The sequence below is a fragment of the Cataglyphis hispanica genome, chromosome 1 (genome assembly GCF_021464435.1).
Source record: "Cataglyphis hispanica isolate Lineage 1 chromosome 1, ULB_Chis1_1.0, whole genome shotgun sequence".
Taxonomy (NCBI): Eukaryota; Metazoa; Arthropoda; class Insecta; order Hymenoptera; family Formicidae; genus Cataglyphis; species Cataglyphis hispanica.
This window is the reverse complement of record NC_065954.1, coordinates 1417821-1439198: the sequence shown is the minus strand read 5'-3', so window position 1 is coordinate 1439198 and position 21378 is coordinate 1417821. Positions and strand designations below refer to the sequence as shown.

At 39.3% G+C, this 21378-nt stretch overlaps 1 protein-coding gene and 1 long non-coding RNA gene across 5 annotated transcripts in view; one reads left to right on the top strand and one right to left on the bottom strand.

The window, feature by feature from the left end:
- The window catches only part of LOC126855121 (uncharacterized), a 206281-nt gene extending 193747 nt beyond the window's left edge, over nucleotides 1–12534 (bottom strand). For both annotated transcript variants that reach the window (XR_007688191.1, XR_007688192.1), the window contains exons 1-2: nucleotides 12143–12534; nucleotides 11598–11702 (exon numbers count right to left, since the gene is read on the bottom strand). This is a non-coding gene — a long non-coding RNA (uncharacterized LOC126855121). The remainder of the gene's footprint in view (nucleotides 1–11597; nucleotides 11703–12142) is intronic.
- Nucleotides 12535–12951: 417 nt separating this feature from the next.
- Nucleotides 12952–21378, top strand: part of LOC126854868 (Fanconi anemia group J protein-like) — a 42771-nt gene continuing 34344 nt past the window's right edge. Inside the window, exons 1-3 of one of the 3 annotated variants that reach the window (XM_050601989.1) lie at nucleotides 12952–13253; nucleotides 13429–14026; nucleotides 14104–14215. In XM_050601989.1, the coding sequence (XP_050457946.1) occupies nucleotides 13156–13253; nucleotides 13429–14026; nucleotides 14104–14215 (808 nt within the window). In that variant the 5' untranslated portion in view covers nucleotides 12952–13155. Of the gene's footprint in view, nucleotides 13254–13428; nucleotides 14027–14103; nucleotides 14216–21378 lie in introns of those variants that run through there. The other 2 variants (XM_050602006.1, XM_050601996.1) reach the window with 2 other exon arrangements.

The following is a 21378-nucleotide window of genomic DNA, read 5'->3' as shown; positions in this document are numbered from 1 at the left end:
GGCGTCACAGACAATTTAACACCTGGCCTAAATGGTTTGTTAGCGCATAATATCAGCCGGTACCCGGGCGACAGGATACGGGACATTACAATATGGAAATGACGAGGGCCCCGTCACGACCGTCCATCCATTGGGCAGCGCACACCTCAGGCGCGGCCAATTTCTGTCACTTTAATGCGCCGGATCGGTTACACAGGCAGCTCTTTCGTATCGCACCCGGAGGTGCGTCGTCATCCTGCCTGAGGTCTCGATTTCAGCATTTGGACGATAACGACGTTCGTAAAGTGCGGTACTGTTAACTCCGTAGTTTCGAGTTGCGCGCGTGTTGCCATATATGTGGCCGTATGCGTGTATTAAGAATATATATTAAGTTTAGAAATTTTATACATAAATTTTACTGAAGCTGCCGTTGATCACAGTAGCATTTCTGTGTACGTTAGCAGAATTTTTTCAACAACTCTAATATTGATGAAAAAATTGCGATATAATATCCGGCAATATTAAGCGAATTAAAAAATATCATAATATTAAATCTACGTATATATTGTGACAAAATCTGTTAGAGATACGCAATTTTTTTGCGACTGAGTCTATTTCTGAATATAATAAGTTCTGTCTTCTGAGTTCTCATTGTCAGAAGGAGGAGCTAGCGATTCCGTTGCGGAAATTTCTCATCGCGGCTGTGCCAAGCAGCGGCAGGAAGGGACACCTGGAAAATAGCGAGTGCCGCTTCGTCGGTGAGGAACGCCGTTGCGGAGGAAGTGACTTCCTGCGAATCGCGAGGCGGTAAAATTTTCACCTATTATTATCCCCCGATCGTGGCATAACGTGACCTTCGGGAAAATACGCGCGCTCATAAGGTGGGAGAGAGCTCGAAGACGAACCGCAGACTGGCCTTGCATTAAAGAGACAAAGTGCAACAAGAGGCTGAAACGCATGTGTCTCTCGTTCGTCTGATTGTACGTTGCGGCCGACGCTGCGCCTTTTTATTGTCGCGTTTCTCGTATTTCTCACACAAAGCCCAAGTTACACCTTTTGCCATCTCCTTGTGGTTCAGCGAGATTCCACGAATGGTGGGTGTCGTCGTCGAGAATTGTATTATTACGTGTTATTACGACATACTCATGCACGACGCGCGATGATCTCTTGCTTTCAAAATTCTTTCAGATTTTTAACGAAATGTTTATTATTCGGGTAAAAAAACACTATTTTTTATTACTACATTTCGGAATTTGGCGAGTATTGTTTAAAAGACAGGTTTTTTTATTGTTAAAAGTGCAGCATTCATATGAAGCAATACAGATTTCTACGGTATATACTTTTAGCTTCTATCACTTCCGCTTCGAAACCAGTTTCTAAACAAACGTTCTACACCGGTATATTTATTCCGGCCCCCGAGTCGTACTCCCAGGACAATTCGTTGCAATATCCAGGAAATCCTTTGCGCGCTCATCCATCGGATGGATCCCTCCCTGCTTCCGGCGAGCTGCTGACAAATGGATCGGTTATTTCCTCGAAGGGAGAGAGCCACGATTAGCGAACGTCGACAGAAAATTAAACGATGCCAATAACCATTAAAATAGCCAGCGAGTCTCGGTATCAATCCCCATTCCCACGAAAGAGAACGACGATATTTGCTTGTCATACTGGATCAAGATTTTTGAATGCGGCGATGGTAAGAGACCAGGGAGATTTAATCTTTACGATAAAATTGTATAATATAAAATTCATTCTGTGACAAAAAGTTTTTTATAATGTTGCAATTTATAGCTTTTAAGAATTTTAAACACATATACACAAGTTCCAACTATACCTATAGATGTATAAATTAGTGAATACATAAAAATACGAAAATATAACTATTTCTCTCCCACGTGGGTTCACGATATTAATGCTTTCGGTAAAATTTATCTGGCAGCAACCCTTCCCATTCTACTATCCACATTCGACCGCGCCCCGCCGAAAAGCCATCGCGACTAGCGCCCGCGATTCGCACGGCCACTCTACCCCTCTCCCTGTTTTTTTATTTAATGCATAAAAGCAGGAAATTTCTTGCTCCTTTCCGGTCGAGTGAGTATACGTGCTGGCCGTGCCCTGGCCGATAAATCACCGAAAAACGGCTATTTCCGCGAAAGGGGAAAATACGTCGCCAATGGTGCCATCGGCAACAGCAACAGCGTTGCTGGTGACGAGAACATATTATAGGCCGACGAGAGGTGTGCTGTGTGTTTGACCAGTGGTCCCGCAGGATCGTTTGTCCGCGTACGGTGTGGAAAAGCGCGCGCGTACGTATCCAGATTGTGACAGACACACGTGCGCGCGTGTCTCTGTGCGTTTCGTGGGCGATGGAAGGGGACGGGGTGGTTGGAGGGCCTTTATAGATTTGTAGACGAGACTACGGTCATCCGACACTGCGTTTGACCACACCCTCGATTGTGTCAAGATTTATGGGCACTCCGCTCCTCCCGCCTCCGCTTGCGCGAGCTCTCCTTCGCCTCCCCTCGCCTATCAGTCGCCTTGTTACCAATTCCGATCGGCAGTTTGGCTTGTAACTACCGGATCAGTCGTTGCTGCAATGTCGGTGCAACGCACGGTTCCCGGCTGACCGACTGGATTAGCAGCGACTTGAGCACAAACAGCGCGTGCATGCAATTTATGACGGAGACTCGAGTCAGAGAGTATTAGCCAGTATGACACGTATCATGAGATATTAGCACACTGTATATATTAAAAGAATTATATCTATATTACATTCGGAAATGTAAATTAATATAATGTTTATAAACCGTGAAAAAAATTTGTAAGCAAAAATTTTGTGTACGTACTTGTATTATTTCAAATTTATCTCGTTACCTTTGTAACGTTCGAAAAACCTGGTACAATGGAATTCCTAGGTTGTCCCGTAAGAGGCAGGAAGAAGGAAATGTCGCATATGTCAAACGTGGAATCGAAACCGATATACAAAAAAGTGTCTCCGCTATTACGAAACGCCGAAACCGCCAGGCATCGCATACAATGAAAAGTAATTGGCGATGGTTCGACTAACGTTATCCCGGTCTGTGTGTCACCGAAAATGCATACCTACCTATCTATCGTTTTGTGCACTCTCGGTCTCGCGATATTCGCTCTACCCTCCCGGATCCGTCCGCTGCGGTTCGATCGCGGAACGCACAACATGTGCCGTCGCGTAGCGTGAATAATAAGACGGCTTATGCGCGAGTTATTACGCCCTTCCCCGGTGCTTATAGGTGTCCATTACACGACGACAAAGGTGAACGAGTTCGTCTTTTCTTTTGTTGTCGCGTATCCCGCTCCTTCCCACACGGCGAATCGCTAAAATTTAGCGTTTCCGTTGGTGTAATGCTTTCCGTCGTTGGACATCTGCGTAGAATCGTTGACGCGAATGTTTTCGCAAATTTTTTCAAAATTTTGAGTTCAACGGCCCATCCCTTTCCAAATATCGAGGATCACTTTTTGAAGCGGCTAATGTATTTTCAACCTTCGCGCTATGTACCTTCGTTTTGCGTGGCCTCCATCGTATGGCGACCTTTAATTTGTAAGCCCTCATACCGTGAAATGTGTATTGCGTCCAAGGGCGCGTAGACGACTTGTGACATTTTTTCCCCTCCGTTATTCATTATGGTCCACTATACGTGGTTGTCATTTGGCGGCTCCCTCGTTTGGCCATCGCGCGGAAGTCGACCGAGATATCGATTACAGTAATTAAGCTTATCTATTTTATTAGATGATGAAATCGACTCGTCTCCGATATATCGAGTGCGCATACGCCAGTAGACAATTGTACAGACTTTTATTCTCTAAAACGATTTCGTATAAAAATCCTATCATTCACTTTTTTTTCGAGATTAAATTATTTGTTCAAGCTTAATATAATAAAATAATTATAATTATTTTAGTATAATTATTTTAATGAAATTTTTGAAAAATGTAGAAAGGAACGCAAATACATAATATCATTATGTACAAAAAGAAAAGAAAATTGAATTCCACGCGCGGTTCATTAAGTACTCAAATTGTTGTAGCAGCATGACGCAACAACTTTTTCCCGTCATTGCATCGTCTTGTCCGTATCTTTTTTTGGCCTGTCGTTCCCTCCTTCCAACTTCGCCCGAACGTCCTTACCGACCCTTGACCTCCCGCTCGATCCTGCAATTAATCTGGAATTGGATAGGACATCCGCTCGCGCACCCCGTAATCTCCCTGCCACCACCCCGCTTGAATGTAACATTCGGTACCCTAAGTAAGGTATATCAAAAGACGACAGCGACTATAGTTGAAGATGGACCAAGAGTCATCCCAGTCTTCTCGCGGAAACATGGAAAGAAACATATAGGAGTCTCTCGAGCGAGATTATGTTCGTTGCATGAAGATGATACGTTCTTCTTATTAATAAAGATGAAAAAAATGAGCGCTTTTACAACACTTTTTCAGGTTTTGATATTATAAATAGATTAGCGTTCCTAAGACGTGCATGTGTAAGTCACAAAATTTTACAATATATATTTCTTTAGTCTTTCATCGTGTTCGCCTAAATTTAAAGGCGAGAGCAGTCAAAAAGAGAATACTTTCCGAACGATGTAGGCAATTCTAACTTATTCAAGTTATGGTAACATGCGGCATTCTAAACGAGACACGCCAAAGCAGGGACAAAGCCACGCAAGAGAAGGGAGAGATAGGGAAGAAGAGAGAGAGAGAGAGAAAAGAGAAAGGGACGGAAAAATCGTCCCAATTCTCTCTCATGGAAATAGGGGGTGCCTAAGTTCACTCGAGTGAGAATACGGTGATCACACAGGACATTGAGCAACGTGACGCCGACTACACCAAATTATAACTTATTTTATGACTTTTTTGCATCGGTCATTTAACCTGCTGGCAAAGGAAGGATGCGGGGGAGGTTGAAGGGACCGAGCCGAAAGGCGACTCCCGGCGAGAAATTCGGAAATGAAATCACTCCCTAATAACTTCCACTTCTGGCATTGCCTCTCTGTGTGCGAGCCTGTTTTCAGCCATGGGTCAATTCGCAACAATTTATATTTGCATCGTAAAAGTCTTTTTTTACGTCGCGCACGTGTGTTTGGTTAAACAATTTATTACTATTCAATTGAAACGATTTTACATACAATAAGATAATTGAAATTTACAAAAATGTAAAATAGATATTTATTATATAATTATTGGCCTTATATTAAATATCACCAAGTAAATTCTTTCACTTTTTTTATAGATAATTTTATAGAAAATTAATTGTAATACGTGCGTTGATTATTAAAAAGCGATAGCAATGTAATGATAAAAAAAGAAAAAACCTAAATAAAAAATATCACATATATTTTGTGAGTATGGACTCGCGTTGGCCATCAACGAGCGACTAATGATAGCGTCGCGAATTTCAGCGAGAGAAAAAAGAGAAAGTGTAAAAAATTAACAGCGGCCGACACGTGATGTGGCGAGCGACGATCGCGTGCTGATATGACACACGAAGCAAGCGAGAAAGTGTGCCTTTTCGTCGCGCTTTTATTTCTCGTTAGTATTGGCGCACGCATACGCTGTACATTCGCGACAGTGCAGTGCAAACATATATCAGAGAGGCGGATAGCATAACGACCGGAGTGAAATACTACCGACATGACACCCGACAAAAAGTTCGCATTTGCTCGACTTTGCGCAAGAGGCTACCGCGATTGGTATGCTTTTCTTGGTTGTGTTTTCTCTAATCCTGTTGCATTAAAAAATATTCATCAAGTTACATAATTCTGCAAGAAAAAAAAAACAAAACGGCGATTGTAAACGCAATCTGATGATACTTTATTCCATCGCATTAGATTGCAACGAACACGTGTTTTGACATCCTCGCCTTACGCGAATTCATATTTCTCCCTGAGATATCTGAAACTCGAGTGTCGCGATACAAGACCCCATGTTGCGTCGCGCGCCGCATTTTATGGCCTTTTCATCGTAGGAACTAAACTTATTACTCCGCGGGGAGTCACTCCGTATCTCGCCGCGTTCGCATCATCCACCCCCAGCGCGCGCGCGCGAAGGGGTGGCTTTTTTATTAAATCACACATTTCGCGTACTCGTCGTCGCCCGATTAATTTGCCGTGACGCTTTCTTTTGTGGCGCCGGGCCAAACCAAAATAGATAAAGAGAGAGAGAAAGAGAGAGAAACTTGCGCGAACCATCCATATTTTATGCCAACGGAGACTCATCCCCGCGACGAGACCCATTCTATTTTCACGTTCGTCCCGCGAGTGACGAATGTTACAGGCGTTTGACGTAGACGGAAGCATCTGAGGTCGGAGATGTGTGCGTGTGTTGATAATCTGTTACCTTTCAAAATAACGGTCGAGAAATATTTATGTTAAAATCGCAAACGCCAAAATAAAACGAATATTCTATTTTTGTCTATAAAATATCAAAATATTTCAACTTGCAATTTGTTGCCCTCCTTTGAAGATAATGTTGATTAAACTTTGAGAAATGTTAAAAATTAAATTTTAAGATATATTAAATTATTTAATTGTGTTGTATCTTTCAAAAAAATAGATGATAGAAAAGAAGCTGATATGTACAAAAACAACAGAAGGTAGTTTGTAAAAATATACAGAACGGTAGATAACAACGTCAATGAGATATTGAGAGAGTGATTTCGCGTAACAGTAAAGAAAAATAGGAATAAAACGATTATTTCAATTTATTAAGTAAGTTGTGTCTTTTGTGTGACATATAAATCCACATCCCCATAAGTAATGCTATTTGTTGATTCTGTTAAGTAATTATTTTTCTTTGCTCCCTCTATCGTTTATTGTATATCCGACAGTAACAGGGTGATTGTTGATCGTCTCGAACGGCAAAGGAATAGAAGCGGGATTGGCTCGGCGACGATAGCACAGAAGCGGAAGAGGGCGAAGGAATTCTAGAATCCTGCAAGGGACGGCTAATTCCACCGTGATCACATCTGATCGATGTCCCTTGCTTGCCCCGGTCGAAAAGTTATTGTCCCTTCGTGGATCATCAAATGTAATTTTTATGCGAGATGTCTTCAAATAATTTCAGTCACACAGTGTTATTCTCAAAATGAATTTCTACTCGTAAATAATTTTGTAAATATGTTAATTTTATAAATTTGAATTAAGAAAATATTACTTTATATAATTAAATAGAAGATATGTCATATTAATTTTCACAACTTTAATTAAAGAACGCGTGTTGTATTTCTAAATTATATGTTAAAAGATGCATTGTGATGGTCTTGAAATAAAATAATATTTATAATTGTGGACCAGAATTATGCAAAAAATATGAATCTTATTTGTTTGAAAATTCCAAACTAAGATAAATTGTGTGGGTAATAAAATCGCGGAAAAAAAATATCATCGGGACTTGTAGTCATCTTTGGATGATTCGACTCTGTAGAATCGCATCCGCGGCACGTGGGACAAAATATTCTCGCCGCTCTCGCACGAGCGGACAGTTTCGTCGTTGCCGTGACTTAGCCAGCATGATTCTTTTATTTTACTTTCGATCTTGTTCCTGGACACGGGCGCACTCAATTTGACCCTCCATCTCTGCCGCTCTTCTAGCGTCTATTTTCACCCGTTTCGAACGCGCACGGTAGACGAGGCAAGAGAATGGAGAAGAGAGACGGCACGAGAGCTCTCTCGGGGTGGAGGGTCAACGGGGGACCAGACAGAGGGTGGACAGAGAAACGGATAGAGCACGAGCGGAGCAGGGAAAGTGGAAGAGTTACTACTCTAGAAGTGGACGAGGCAGAGTCGCATATGGCTAGCGATGGCCTCGATACTCTCGCGCAAGATGAAAACACCTGTGCTCTATTATATTGTAATAAATTATAAAAAAACTATAATATAGTCATAAATTTCTGCCCATCATCGTGTAAATAACTAAATTTTTGTCAATCTGCGTTATTAAAGAAAAATTGTAGAAAGATATGTATAAGTTCGAGATGTTATTTTTATAAAGCTGAGACTATATGAGCCAGAATTATGGAAATGCGATGAATCATCCCTATATATAATAATAACGTAAAGTATATGAGTTGTATGGAATTGGGTGAAGGATATCGGTTTCGCCCCATCGCTATGTACGATTCGCCCAACCCCGCGGAAAACGTGGGATTGCAGAAGTTTGGTATACGTCCAAGAGATGACTATCTTAACTCCCACCGGGCAGCTCTTCTTATCTTATCGTACCGCCGATGGATAGAAGCTTTCGCCGATAAAGCTCGGCGGAGAAATGACGGCACGTTTCGCGTGGATGCACTCGCCACTCCTTAATTAAGTTCGGACAGCCGTTTATTCGGTTTATTGTCTTGTTTGCCATACCCCACGAGATGCTCCCGCACGATTACGCGCATCCGTGTCAGTAGGTGCAACGTCATCGCGACAGAAAACGCATCATCAACGCTCGCGTACTTGAAAAGCATGCTTCTCGAATCGAAATTCTTTTCGTGATTCTCATCTAGATTCGAGGAATTTAAGAAAGTTGATTTTAGAGAGAAAAACAGATTTTGAAATTAGTTGATAATTTATACCTTACAAGAAAGTAAATTTGTAAAATACGCAGAATTTTCAGATCTTATTTGTTATTAATATAATAATTTCTTTGTCAAAATTACAAAAAAAAAATAAAATAAATAATAGAAAGAGAAAGATTTATAAATTCTATTTTAAATAATTAATCACAATTAATATTAAATATATATATTAGTTGCTAAAATATTTTCAGTAATTATAATAAATATCTATGAAAATATTAAAAAAAAACAAAAATTTTTGACGAACAGATGTTTTTTTCACAGATAAAAACTGACAGTTTAAAAATTACAGTGTAAAAATTAAAGTTTGGATGACAAAATCTCTGATTAGATTATTACATATCACGGCGATTTTGCGTTCGTGCCAACCGTGACGGATTTCTTCCACGAATTTGAGCCGGCGCTATAGCGTAGACAAATTATGCGCATTACGAAAAGTGTCCCCGAAAGAAGAGCACCAAAGGGAGCCACGGTGATGGCCACGGGGGATGAAACGTCGGCACGAGGGCCGCGGATGAGAGACGGACCTATTGTGCCATCGTAAATACAGAGAAGCGGCCCATCCCGAAATAAGGGCATATTTCTGTCCGGCAATCACTGCTGCTCCGCGGATTCACGGTCGTGCTGTTACGAATATAAGCACGGTAGCGAGGATGACAGTAGAGGAGATGGAGAGGAAAGAACGAAGAAGGGACGACGATTTCGAGTCGAAAAAGGAGCGAGCGAGTGGCGACTTCGGCACGGGCGATTCCGAGTAGGAAGAGACCCCATTTCGTATTCCTCGAGCATCCCTCCTGATCTCCCCGCATTTTTATTGTACTTGCCGCCGGTAAGAATATGTTTTATTTATATTTCATATTTTTCCCTTTCTTTGCTTCTCTTTCTCTTTCTCCGTCCCTCTCTTTTTCTCTCCGTGTCGCGTTTCGTGGTCAGAAACGGACGTGGCACACTGTCGTGAATTCGCACGGGATGACCACAAAATATGAAGTCGAGAGATATGGGATCTCCCGCGATCTACGCAGAAGAAACTCGGGCTGTATACTCTGCTCGCCATAGTTTCTCCTAACGCCCCTATTTTCGAAGGGAATGGGGTCCCGCCTTCAGCCGGGTGAAAATATTTTGGCAACGTCTCTGCGGAAAGTATTTATGTTTGTCCGCGACAACGACGGTGAATCTATTTCTTTGCGTGGTTTTATTGGAATGTTGCATTAAATGGAATTACGTGCATTGTGTAAATGCGCTTGTTCTTTGGATATCTATATCTTACCCTTCATAAATTTTCCAAGCATAAATAAATCATAGGAAAATTAAAGAGAGTTTGCAATAAATAAAAATTATAATATTGATAATTTACACTATTGTTTTCAAGATCATCATCATTACGAAAAAGCAGTGATACAGTTGCGAGAAAGAGAGCTGGATTCAAAAGAGGATCAACTGATCTTGCTTTTAGCGTCCGAATTTAATTCCGCGTCGTCTGATTGAGACGAAGGGTGTTACACGCAATTTGCCGCGTTTCGCCATAATAACTCGCCGTACCCTTCGGCGTGTTTTATGGATATCACACTGAGTATGCATAATTTACGGTCTAGCGTGTAAACTTTCGAGCAGCGCGTATCTTCCTCGATTAAAGATTCGTGAAATGTAACAAAACAATGCGAAACGCGACATTTCGCATTCTTAATAACTTCCACTGTATAACAATATACCGATTTTTTTTGATTTTTTTTTTTTTTTTCATTCACAGATCAGCATAATCGTGAGAAAAGTATCTCGAAGTATCTCGCATAGTCATTATTAACAGTGGAAGAAACTCGTCGCGCGGATGCTGCGTCTCTCTATTCTCAGGGAATATCCTTTATCGTACGGCGTTGCGCGATCGTTAAGATATCCATCATAACCGTGTGAAAGTGCAAGAAGTCGGTGGAATTGTTTGGTACGTGCACGTGAGTTGAAAGTGAGCCACGAATGAGCAATTTCATGTTCAACCGGCGTACGTGACGGGGCCCCTGATATCCCGTTTACGCTACTGATACGCACGCGTTCGCGCACAAACTGCGTGCGCGTGAGCGCGCGTGCGTGGGAATTTCGGATTATAATTTGATAAGAATTCACGTCCCTCGCACAAGGTGAAGAGTGAGGATGCTGCCCTGCGAGGACAGAGCCAGCCGCCTTCTTTATTCCGCGCGCACGCACGCCTGCCGTGAGTTTTGATTTCGGCGTCGCTTTTGATACGCACCGCTCTCGAAACTCGAGAAACATGTAAATCAGAAGTTTGATACTTCTGAAATGGTTCCCGCTGAGAGAGAGAATTCTTTCGAGCGCTCGGTAATAAATTCCCTTTAAATGCATAGGTATAAATCTTTCAAGTATATGTATGTGTGAATAATTACACAATTCAACAAAAAACTACACAGAAGAAAGAAAATAATCTTTTTTTTTTGTAGCTTTTAATATTAAATACTTTAATACGTCACATACCATAACTATAAAATGAAAAAATACCCCCTTTAAGAAGGATTAAAATAGATCTATGTGCAACTTTATTCGCAAATTTTTAAAAATTTTAATAAAGAAAGTTGAAAGCTGTAATCGTATATTCAGCGTTAAAAAGATTATAGAAAACACATACTATTTTTCTTTTGTTTAAAAAAAGTTATTTTCTGTTGAACTATATTGACAAAAAGAATATTTTTTTTCTTTATATTTCCATATATGTATACCTAGTATCCCTAGATTCCCTAGATAAAATTATAAAATAATAATAAAAGGTAAAATTTGAATTTATATTAGAAATGAACGATTAAGTAGAAAATAATTTCTCGTATCAATCGAAAAATGGATGACGTGAAATCAGATTATTTTCTTTTTGCGATTATATAATGTAAACATATGTTATTGCGATGCGTATAGCGAAGTAGTATTAGTTAATTCGTATTCATCGTATTCATCGTATGCGTATAATATTTCTCGCATACTGCATCACTGCCTTTTTACAATTATTAGCGAGAGTACTCACCTTTCTGCTTGCTGCTACATTCCATCTTTTCCACAGCTTCAACGACTGCACACATCCATTGCTCGCAACGGCCGGAAAAACACAACACTCGAGAAACGTACGACACTTGAAAAAAGCAAACGGGATAAACTTTAAATAGAATAAAATCCAACATTTCAATCCGCGATCCGTCTCACTTTTATGTGCGTCTTCAATGTAGATCGACAACGTCATGTGATTACGTCATTCGCGTATGTATTTCTATGGCTGTGTTCTAAAATTCACTGCCAGTACTGGAAGTATAGTTCATATATTATAGATTTTCAGTATTCTCTCTCTCTCTCTCTCTCTTTTTCTCTCTCAGTAAATTTTGGAATACAGCCTATAATAAATAGGATTTCGTATAACATCGCGATTTTAAAAGAAACTGCTATTCTTAGTTTTTTACAGCTCTCGCGCGACTTATTAGTACGTATTAGTATTAATTAATTCGTATTTAATGTATGCGCACAATATTTTTCGCATACTGTCGCTGCCTTTTTACAATTATTAGCGAGACAACTCACTTTGCTGCTTCCTGCTGCTTTATATTCCATCTTTCGCGCAGCTTCCAAGACTTGCACACATCCACTGCTCCCAGCGGCCAAAGAAACATAATATTCGAGAAATACGCGACATTTGAAAAATATAAACAAAATAAACAATAAACGTTAAAAAGCGCGAAAACCAGTATTACGATCCGCGATCCGTCTCACTTTTAGCGTAAATCGACAACGTCATGCGATTACGTCATTCGCGTTTCTGTAATGTGGGAAACTTCGTATACCAATCTATTTTAAAAGAAAACTGATACTCTGCATTTTAACTTTTTCACAGCTCCCGATTGTACATCCATCACTCTTAGAAAATACAATACTCGGGAGACACACCACACTTGAAATTCTTATACAAATATGATTAAGGTTCGGAGAGTAAATAAATAAGGTAAATAAACATTCTTTCTTGATCCGCGACGCCGTCTCACTTCACTGCGTATCTTTATCGTTTACCGTAAGTTATGATTGGTCGGTTGCGTCTGTGTTTGTAACAAAAGATCCGGATTCCCTTATCCCCCATATCCCCCTATCGTCACCTGATTTCAAAAGAATCGAATATCGACGATAAGAAACTTTACAAATAAGTAAGATATATATATATATATATATATGTTATACATATAATAAATTATTCTCTAAGATATTAAATTATCTAAACACTCTCTTATATAAGTAAATATTTATATATAAATGTATTATGTAAAATACACAGGAGATTAAATGCCCGCGCTATATTTTTTACGTTCGTACGATATGACGTCACATGTTGTTCGCGCCGGAATATTTTGTTCGATAGTTCGTAGTGCGTAGTTTTCGCGAAGAACTAACGTTTACACGCAAGGATCGCGTATTCTCTCTGCATAGCGAATAATAGAAAAGATATTATTGAGTTAAAGTATGTTATCGTGAGAACGACGGGAAAGTGTTTACATATATCGCATGTGTATAGTGAGGTCGCATGCGTTGTGTTCCACAGGTGTCTAATGTTTCTGATTAGCGTCATTTTTATTGTGATAGGATCGTTTATATACGCATTGATTAAAATTATAAATGCTATTGACAAGAAGCTTGAGATTTTAAGGTAAATATCGTGACGGACGATGCGAGCATTTTATAGGTTAACTTTTCAATCTAGAAGACTGTATGTCGGCATTTTTCTTTTGATTGTACCTTTATTTTAAAAACCTTTTTGCATTGCTAAATGTCATATTTAATAAGCTTTCTAGCTCTTATTTGTTTATTTAATTATTTTTCAGTATGGAGAGACAATCAAAGTTGTCTTTGAAAAGAAATCGCTATCATCAAGCTCATGTTATAAATAATGTTCCAGTGGAAATATCAGACGATGAGAGCTCTGACTCATTATCAAATCCACAATCAAATATAGAACAAGGAAACTTTACAAACACAAGTCATGGAATGGCTTTTATTTCAAATAATGCGACAGATAATTTAAATTCTGCATGCAGTTCGAAACGTATACATGATATATCAGACGAATATTTAAGTAACGATGAAGATATTGTAATTGATATTCCTAAAACTTCTAAGAATACCCAATCAATGTTTAATTGGAAGAAAACAAGCTTTGCTAATGCGCCAAGATATCTAAATGGCAATTCTTCCGTTAATATATTGCATGATTCAAGACTTGAAAAGGAAAGAGAAGTATCAAGCAAAAGACAAAAGCTGAGTTCTGATTTGACAAGTTTAAGTGATGATGACTTAATGAGCTTGAACAAGGAAGAATCTTCGCCATGTAAAGTTACGATACAACATAGTATAATGATTGCAGGAACGAAAGTCACATTGCCTGTCGAGCCATACCCGTGCCAGAAAGCAGTGATGAATAGTGTGAGTATTATAATTTTGTGATTATTGTTGTAATGTTATTATAACTTTATTAATTATACTGAAAATTCTGTGTGCAGCTTATCCAAGGATGTACCAAAGAACAGCATTGTCTCTTGGAAAGTCCTACCGGTAGTGGTAAGACTCTGGCTCTTCTCTGTGGAGCTTTGGCATGGCAAGAGCAATACAGGGGTGAGTTTATGACCAATGTATTATCACATATTAGATATATAACAAGAATTGAAAACAAGAGCATTCAAATTTTTGAATTATTATTCGTTATCGAAATTTTTATGTAATTTGTTCTGTTCATTAACGAGATTATTATGTTTTATAATTAAACGATAAGGTAATCCACGGTTTTTGCAACTTATTCGCACGTTAAATTATAAATTTAAAATCTCCAAATGCGAATTGATCGAAGGGTGCCTTGCGCGATCTTTATGATATTCATTAATTTTCTACCAATCGTGTTCGTGCAGCGCTTTCTGCGCCACGATTATGTCTGCCTCTAAGATTTATCACGGAGCTTCGCAAAAATCTCGTTTCGTCGTTGCGCCGCGTCTCGTGACAGACGGTCATTAACGTCAACCGTCTTAGCGAGACTTCTGTCTCTTTATACACCCACATATATACAGCGATAATTCTCGTCAGATTTTTGACTGTCGTGTGAATTTTGGAAATTAAAAAGGGGTCGAATCACCATCTATTTATTTCGCTTATCTTCTCTTTGTCTTGCGACCGAATATCGTTCTTATTAAAGTTCCCTGAAGTTCGCGAACGTTTTGCTTTACCTCGTCAAAACTTTAAAAGTCTTTCGGATAATTTCTCAAGGCGTGTCACCGCGATGTCAGGCATTTGTCGCACTCGTCAGCCGATTAGTTTCGCAATTTTTATTTTACATCAATGTTATTCCCTATTTATATACTATATTGTATTTTTTATAAGAGCACACATATATATATATATATGTATAAAAAACTTATTTGAAAACTTGTATAAGTTTTCTACAAGAGACGTTTGCATGCTGGCATGCTGGCATATCGAAAGCACATTCTTATTTGAAACGGCAAATTTATCGGCATTTTACATTTAATATATTAATGCGAGCGAACTTAAATATCATATAGCGCAGATATTAATTTATTTGATTTTTTCTCAATGAAATAATATAAAAATTAATTCAGCGTTCATGTTGTATTAATGCACGGATCGGAAATATTGCGCGATTTTCACGCATAAGCGCCGCTTTGCACCGATTGATGGTTTAGAGCATATAGCTGTATGCGGAAAGAAGGCGTGGATTTTCTTATTTCCTCGCTGAGAGAGAAAGCTATTCGGATCGTTAGCGGTTTCTTGGCTATTACGATATTAATTTAAATTATTCAACCATTCATGCGCACACAACACCGTCGTAATAATCGTTACGATCTGGAGTCGCGCTGGTAATTTCGACTTTGCACGCGTGTGCATGCAGCTAATTGTTCGCAATTCTCGTGCAATTTCTAAACAATTAGATTTACCTTCACAATGCGCGATGTCTCGTTCCGTTCTCGCTCGTACCAGTCTACGAAAAACAAAGGGACAAACATAATTGTCTTTCGTTATAATAATGTGATGACAAAATAATTTCGTTCAACGTCATGTTCGATTGCCATTACCTTACCTCTAATGACAAAATATTGATATCTATTGATATTCGTGGCAAATATTGCCAAAAATGCGCCCTACAAATCACTGTAAAATATAGCAAGCTGTAATGCATTATATATCACGAACGTATTTGAAAACATTTTATATCTTACATTTTAGTGAAAAATTTTCTGATTTAGCGAATCGAAATTTTGCCTGAATTTTCGTACGTATTTAATTTAGATTGACATTCTTTATAACAACAAATGTGAAAGTTTATCGAAATTAATCGTTACTTTGCCGGAGTATAATTTCATTGGTCTTAAAATCAATTTGTCTGAAAGTCGTACTATCGTTCGTAATGTAAAATCTATTAAACATCAATACGATCGATGATCATTGTTTACTTTGCCGGAAAGTTTCGACGGAGACGCGTTTCCGCGACTATAGCCTTTTTGCGCTCTCGCCGGACGAGCAGCTGAATTAGCCAGTAGAATCGCTCAGTGGGGTAGTTTATCGTACGATCCCATCTTAATATTCCGCTAGGAAATCGTGGCGAATGTCGCAATTGATCGAAGAGCAATTACGTCGGAACATGAAAATGACATTATTTACTATTCACTGAGAGAATTACTTTCTTCATACGAATAATTTGAAATATCATTGTGGAGATATTTTTTCGATACTATGTAATTCGATTCCAACAAAATATCATTTGGTTTTATATAACTGGATTTTACAATATGTTGGTGAAATTTATCGTACTCCAACAATCGATATTCGAGAGCTACATTTGTTACAAAAAACATTGATTGAAACGCGCACATCGCGACAATGAAACTGGAACGTCGCAAAGTATTCGATGAGGCGAACGATCGCGTGCCAGTTCAAGCTGCACGAGCGGTGAATTAAATGTTCCGCGATGTTAACGTCAAATTTGCGTGAGTAACTTCGGATTTGCTGTCTGCGCGAAAAACGATACGGGAAGGATGGACGGACAGAACGTCTTCGAGACGTTTATTGCAAAAGACAGCACGAAGCGTCGTCGCCTCCCAAAATTACAGACAGGTCCTCCCCGGGCTTTATCCTCGTTATCATGACATTACAAACCAACAAATTCAATTACGAGCCGAAAATTATCGAACATGTGAAAATTTTTTTTCTACTTTTCGATGACAATGCTTTTGCAATGGATCGTTAAATTCTGATATTCAATAATAATCCTTTCGCTAATCGCATCAGTATCATTTTTTATTTATCGAGCACATGTATGTATATATTATGCTATTTGATTCAACAATAATATAGAATTTAAATCGATATTCAATTTGACAAATTGCCGTGACAAGAGCAAGTTAATAAATGAGTTTATAAATACGAGTGAATGTTATATAAATAAATATGAGGATGAATGTGTGAAAAGTACGAGATATGATCGCTTCTAATTTTAATTTGACATATAAATAGAATCTAGAATTTGCATGATATTGCGTGTATGATTAGAATTTATATATATATATATATATATATATATATATATATATATATATATATTTATAAAAGAATGTTTGATTGAAAATTGCACTTTACGTTACATTTTGGCAAACAAATATCACGCGTAGCTAATTATCTGTAGCTGATTTATGATGACCCGCTCTTAGTTTGTCAATGCGCATTTCTAATTAAGCATATCAGAATAGAGCGACTCGATGGAAATTAATCATGATACCGATTTTCGTGTGTGTATGGCAGGGATGCGTGCGTAGGTGTGCCGCTTTGCACGACATCCTGCTTTTCCCAGTTATAATTTGCTTTATGCTTTAAACCTGACGCTGCCACGCTCTGCCGGAGGTCGAGTGGTACTGCTAGCCGCCAAACTGTAAACTTACCTCGTTGGAGAGCCGCATAAATTAGGTCCTCGAAAGGGAATAGAGAATTTTCTGGCGGCTTAATCGATATCGTCGCTGTCGATGTTGGAGATACGCTTCGACATTTATATTAGTTTTCTTTTAAAATCAATTAATTAATCTGTTTAGAGAGATATATAGACAAAGTCGAATAAATGTAATATATGCGAAATATTCTATTTCTAAGCTTGGGAAAGAGTCATATCTATCAACTTTGTTTTCACTGTAAGGTGTAAGGCGTTGATGAAAAAAAAAAAAAAAATCGCGAAATTTGATAAATCATTCTCAAGTCCTTCTATAGTCATTTGATTCAGCGAGCCGCATGCGATTCACGAACCGCGTGTTCCGCACGTGCCAGCCTAGCGTTCGATTAGCTTGACGCAACATTTACCGGAGAATTCGAAAAACTTAAATCGTTCGTAGAACGGAGGAGCGTGATGCGCCGCTTTCGGTGGAAGATGGGAAGGGAGAGACATCGAGAGGGTTGGACGAATAAATTTCGAAAGTTTATCGCGGAATCGCATGCCGGCTAATGTCACTTTATTACTAGTAGACGACGACAACGCGCGGAGACAGGCCACGAGGAGGGAGGGATTTCAGGGGGAGAGAGAAAGAGAGGACCGCGGGAAGGATAAGTTCGGAATAACTGGCAGCGACGAGACCCATTGTGCGGCAGGAAACTTGGGAAGTCATAATAATTATCGGCGAACGCGGAATTATATATTGTGTCCCTGTGGCAGCCTGTCGTCGTCGTCCTCGTCGTCGTCGTCGCCGCGAATCGTCTTTGCGCCTCAGCATGCAACTCCGACTGAATATGCAGCTACGTGCTCTGTGACGTTCTGACATTAATAATGCGCGGGGAATCCGCCTTTCATGCCGAAGGTACCAACCGTGGTACCATCGCCGTGGACTCTTCCCAGAAGGAGCTCGTGCCATTTCACTCTTGCACAATTCGCGAGGGGGAGAGTGTCTCTGAATAATTTTTTAAGGAGATCAGAGCCATTACGATATCGTATCGGTTTAATATAAGTTTTGCTCATATAAAGACTTAATATAGATATTCCTATAATTAATGATAATCGATTGACGATTACATATATTATTTACAATATAATGAAATAAAGTTACTTTTCTGTCAAATTTCATCTTTGGACATTTTCTCCAACTTTCATTATTCTTGATGTCTCAGCTGGAGTAAATTAATTGACGCTTCGCACGCGTGATAAATTTTCGGAAATCGAATCTAAACTCTTTATCGCTCGTTCTTTTATATGAGTCTCTCCGCGATTAGCGAGATGTGCGAAAGAAAGGAGAGATAGAGAAACCTGGAACGGTAGCTCCGGAATGGTGCAGGGCTACCCGCAGAGTACGCTACTTGCTGCGGCAGCTTCGCGAGCGAAAGACAAAGGAGGACCCACGCTTTCATCCGTGCCGACATTAAGGCACCTACCGTACATGCCCTTTCGGAATACAATAAGGTCCGCATGCGGGTCCAACGGATCTCACGTCTCCTGTGTACACGTATACCCTTCTCACAATGAGAATCTCCTTTTTTCTACCCCCTTCCCGCGCCCTTTTATTCCTCCATGGGAGTCCTTCGACGGCTGTGCACTTCGCTCCCGAATTCCGGAGCAACGGATTATCGAAGAGCCCGCGCGCGTGCATCGCGAAGATACTCGACGGGCCATAAAATATGCAGTGCGTTAACCGCGAGCGATAATAAAGCCGCAAAATTGATTTCGCCGCTAATGAACCGTTTGATTATTTTGCGGAACCATCCATGCTGTCGCGTTTTGATGAAAAAGAACCTAGAGTTTTCAACTTTTTGGCGCGAGAAAAAAGCTCCGCAGCGTCTTGTCTGATTTTCCTTACAACCGACGTTTAACAATTTTAAAACGTTATAATGCTGACACGAGGTATGCGCTTTTCGTGCATTCTAGGATTAACCTTTCGCAAGAACGTAGTTCTTATCGACCGATAATAGGAAGCCGTGGAGCTTTCGCGAGAATGAAAGGTCTTGCCGGTTCCTGGGTAAGCGAATAAGATAAGGGACCTCCCAAAGGTACGGCGTGCGCCACCAGTTCCCAACCAGTCCTGAACCTCTCTCTCTCTCGGGTGCACGACGTTCCTCTGCCTCTCCGCGTTTCTTCTTTTACATTGGCTTTCCTTCCTCCATCTCTCGCGCCGTCTTTCTGCATCTCGCTTCTATCGCGGTTTGTTTCGCGATGATGCTCTTGACTGCTTCCGGTTACATCTCACGATTTCGCGCAAATTGCAAATCGATGAGGATCAGAAAATTGCTCTTAAATTTCATCTGGTATCTCGGTGCGCGAGATGTCATTGATTTGTGATGAGAAAAATAATGTAAAAATATCTAAATTGTATATTAAAACGTAGATAATTAATTCTAATAAAAATATAATAATATAACCGATATCTTATAGGTATCATTTCTTGAGAACTAACTTCGAAGGAAGTTGAGGACTTTCATTTGAGAAATACTGAAGTAATTAAATAATATTATAAATGTTGCATTTTTCTTCCATATTTGGTTATTTGAAACATTGAATTATTATCGCGAAGCAAAGAGCACGCGATCGAATAATCGCGATTGCACGATGGTCGATAGGAGCATGACAACGATCCTTCTCCTTCCGAGAAAGGATCCGCGATTCAAAAAGCGCCGCCCTTGCGAATTCCAGACGACCCGCGATCTTACATAATTCCACATGCTCGGCAAGACCGCCCGGCGTCCTGGAATCGTCCCTTTCAGGATTTCCAGGATCCCACTAACGATTCCGGATATTCCGACTGCAGGATGGATAATCTAAGTCTTCGATTCTCGGCTTCCAGGACTTTGCTCGCTTATTCAATTTTCAAATGTGTGCAAATTGGACGAACTGGCAAAAACATTTCGTAATTCGTCTTGTTGACATCATGTCTGCTGTTTTTTTTTTTTTTTTTTTATAATATATTAAATCTAATTAAATCTAGTTTGATTTTTTTTAATCATTTGCAATTCATATTGTGTCAATTATTTTATAATATTGTATATTATATATAAATAAATTTTATAATTTTTTTATAATTTTTACATATATCTACAAACTTGAAACTTTCAATATTAATAGATAAAACGTCAATAAAACGCGTGTAAATAAATCATTTTGATCTCTTAACATCGGATAATTTGAAGCAAGCGCCAACTCGCGGAACACGCTCGTTCGACGAATTCGGCCGTGCATTCCCCGATGTAATTCACGTGGAATCGATCGTGTAGGGCCCCAGCGGCATGGGCACTTTTCGTTCGGGCGGAAATGTTTCTCGTAGGTAAATCGCGGGCGCCAGGCGCCCCGGGCGTGTCGGCAATCGCTTGCCACCGTTTCGCCAACATATCTCGTCGTCGCCTCTTTTAAAATAAAGTTTGATCGATCCATCATTTCTCATCCTTTATACGATATTTAGAATTTTTTAGTCGAATAAAATCGATAAAAATTGATATAACAGTACAACAATAATATAACCAGCCGCGGTAATTTACTTTAGATAAAAAAAAAAAACGACGATTCTTTGCATATCTTTTTTACAAGGCTTGTGTCATCAGGAAAAAAAGAAATATTATTTTACTATATATATGTATAGTAAAATATTTCTTTGTACAGATATATTATCTTTATATTTTAAGATATAATATTTTTTTCATGTTATTTAAGGATTTATAATACCTTCAATATCTTCATATATTCCCTAAATTTTCATTAAAAAAAAAAGGTGGGGAACATCACTGTCTCTCTGTTACATACATATAATATACAA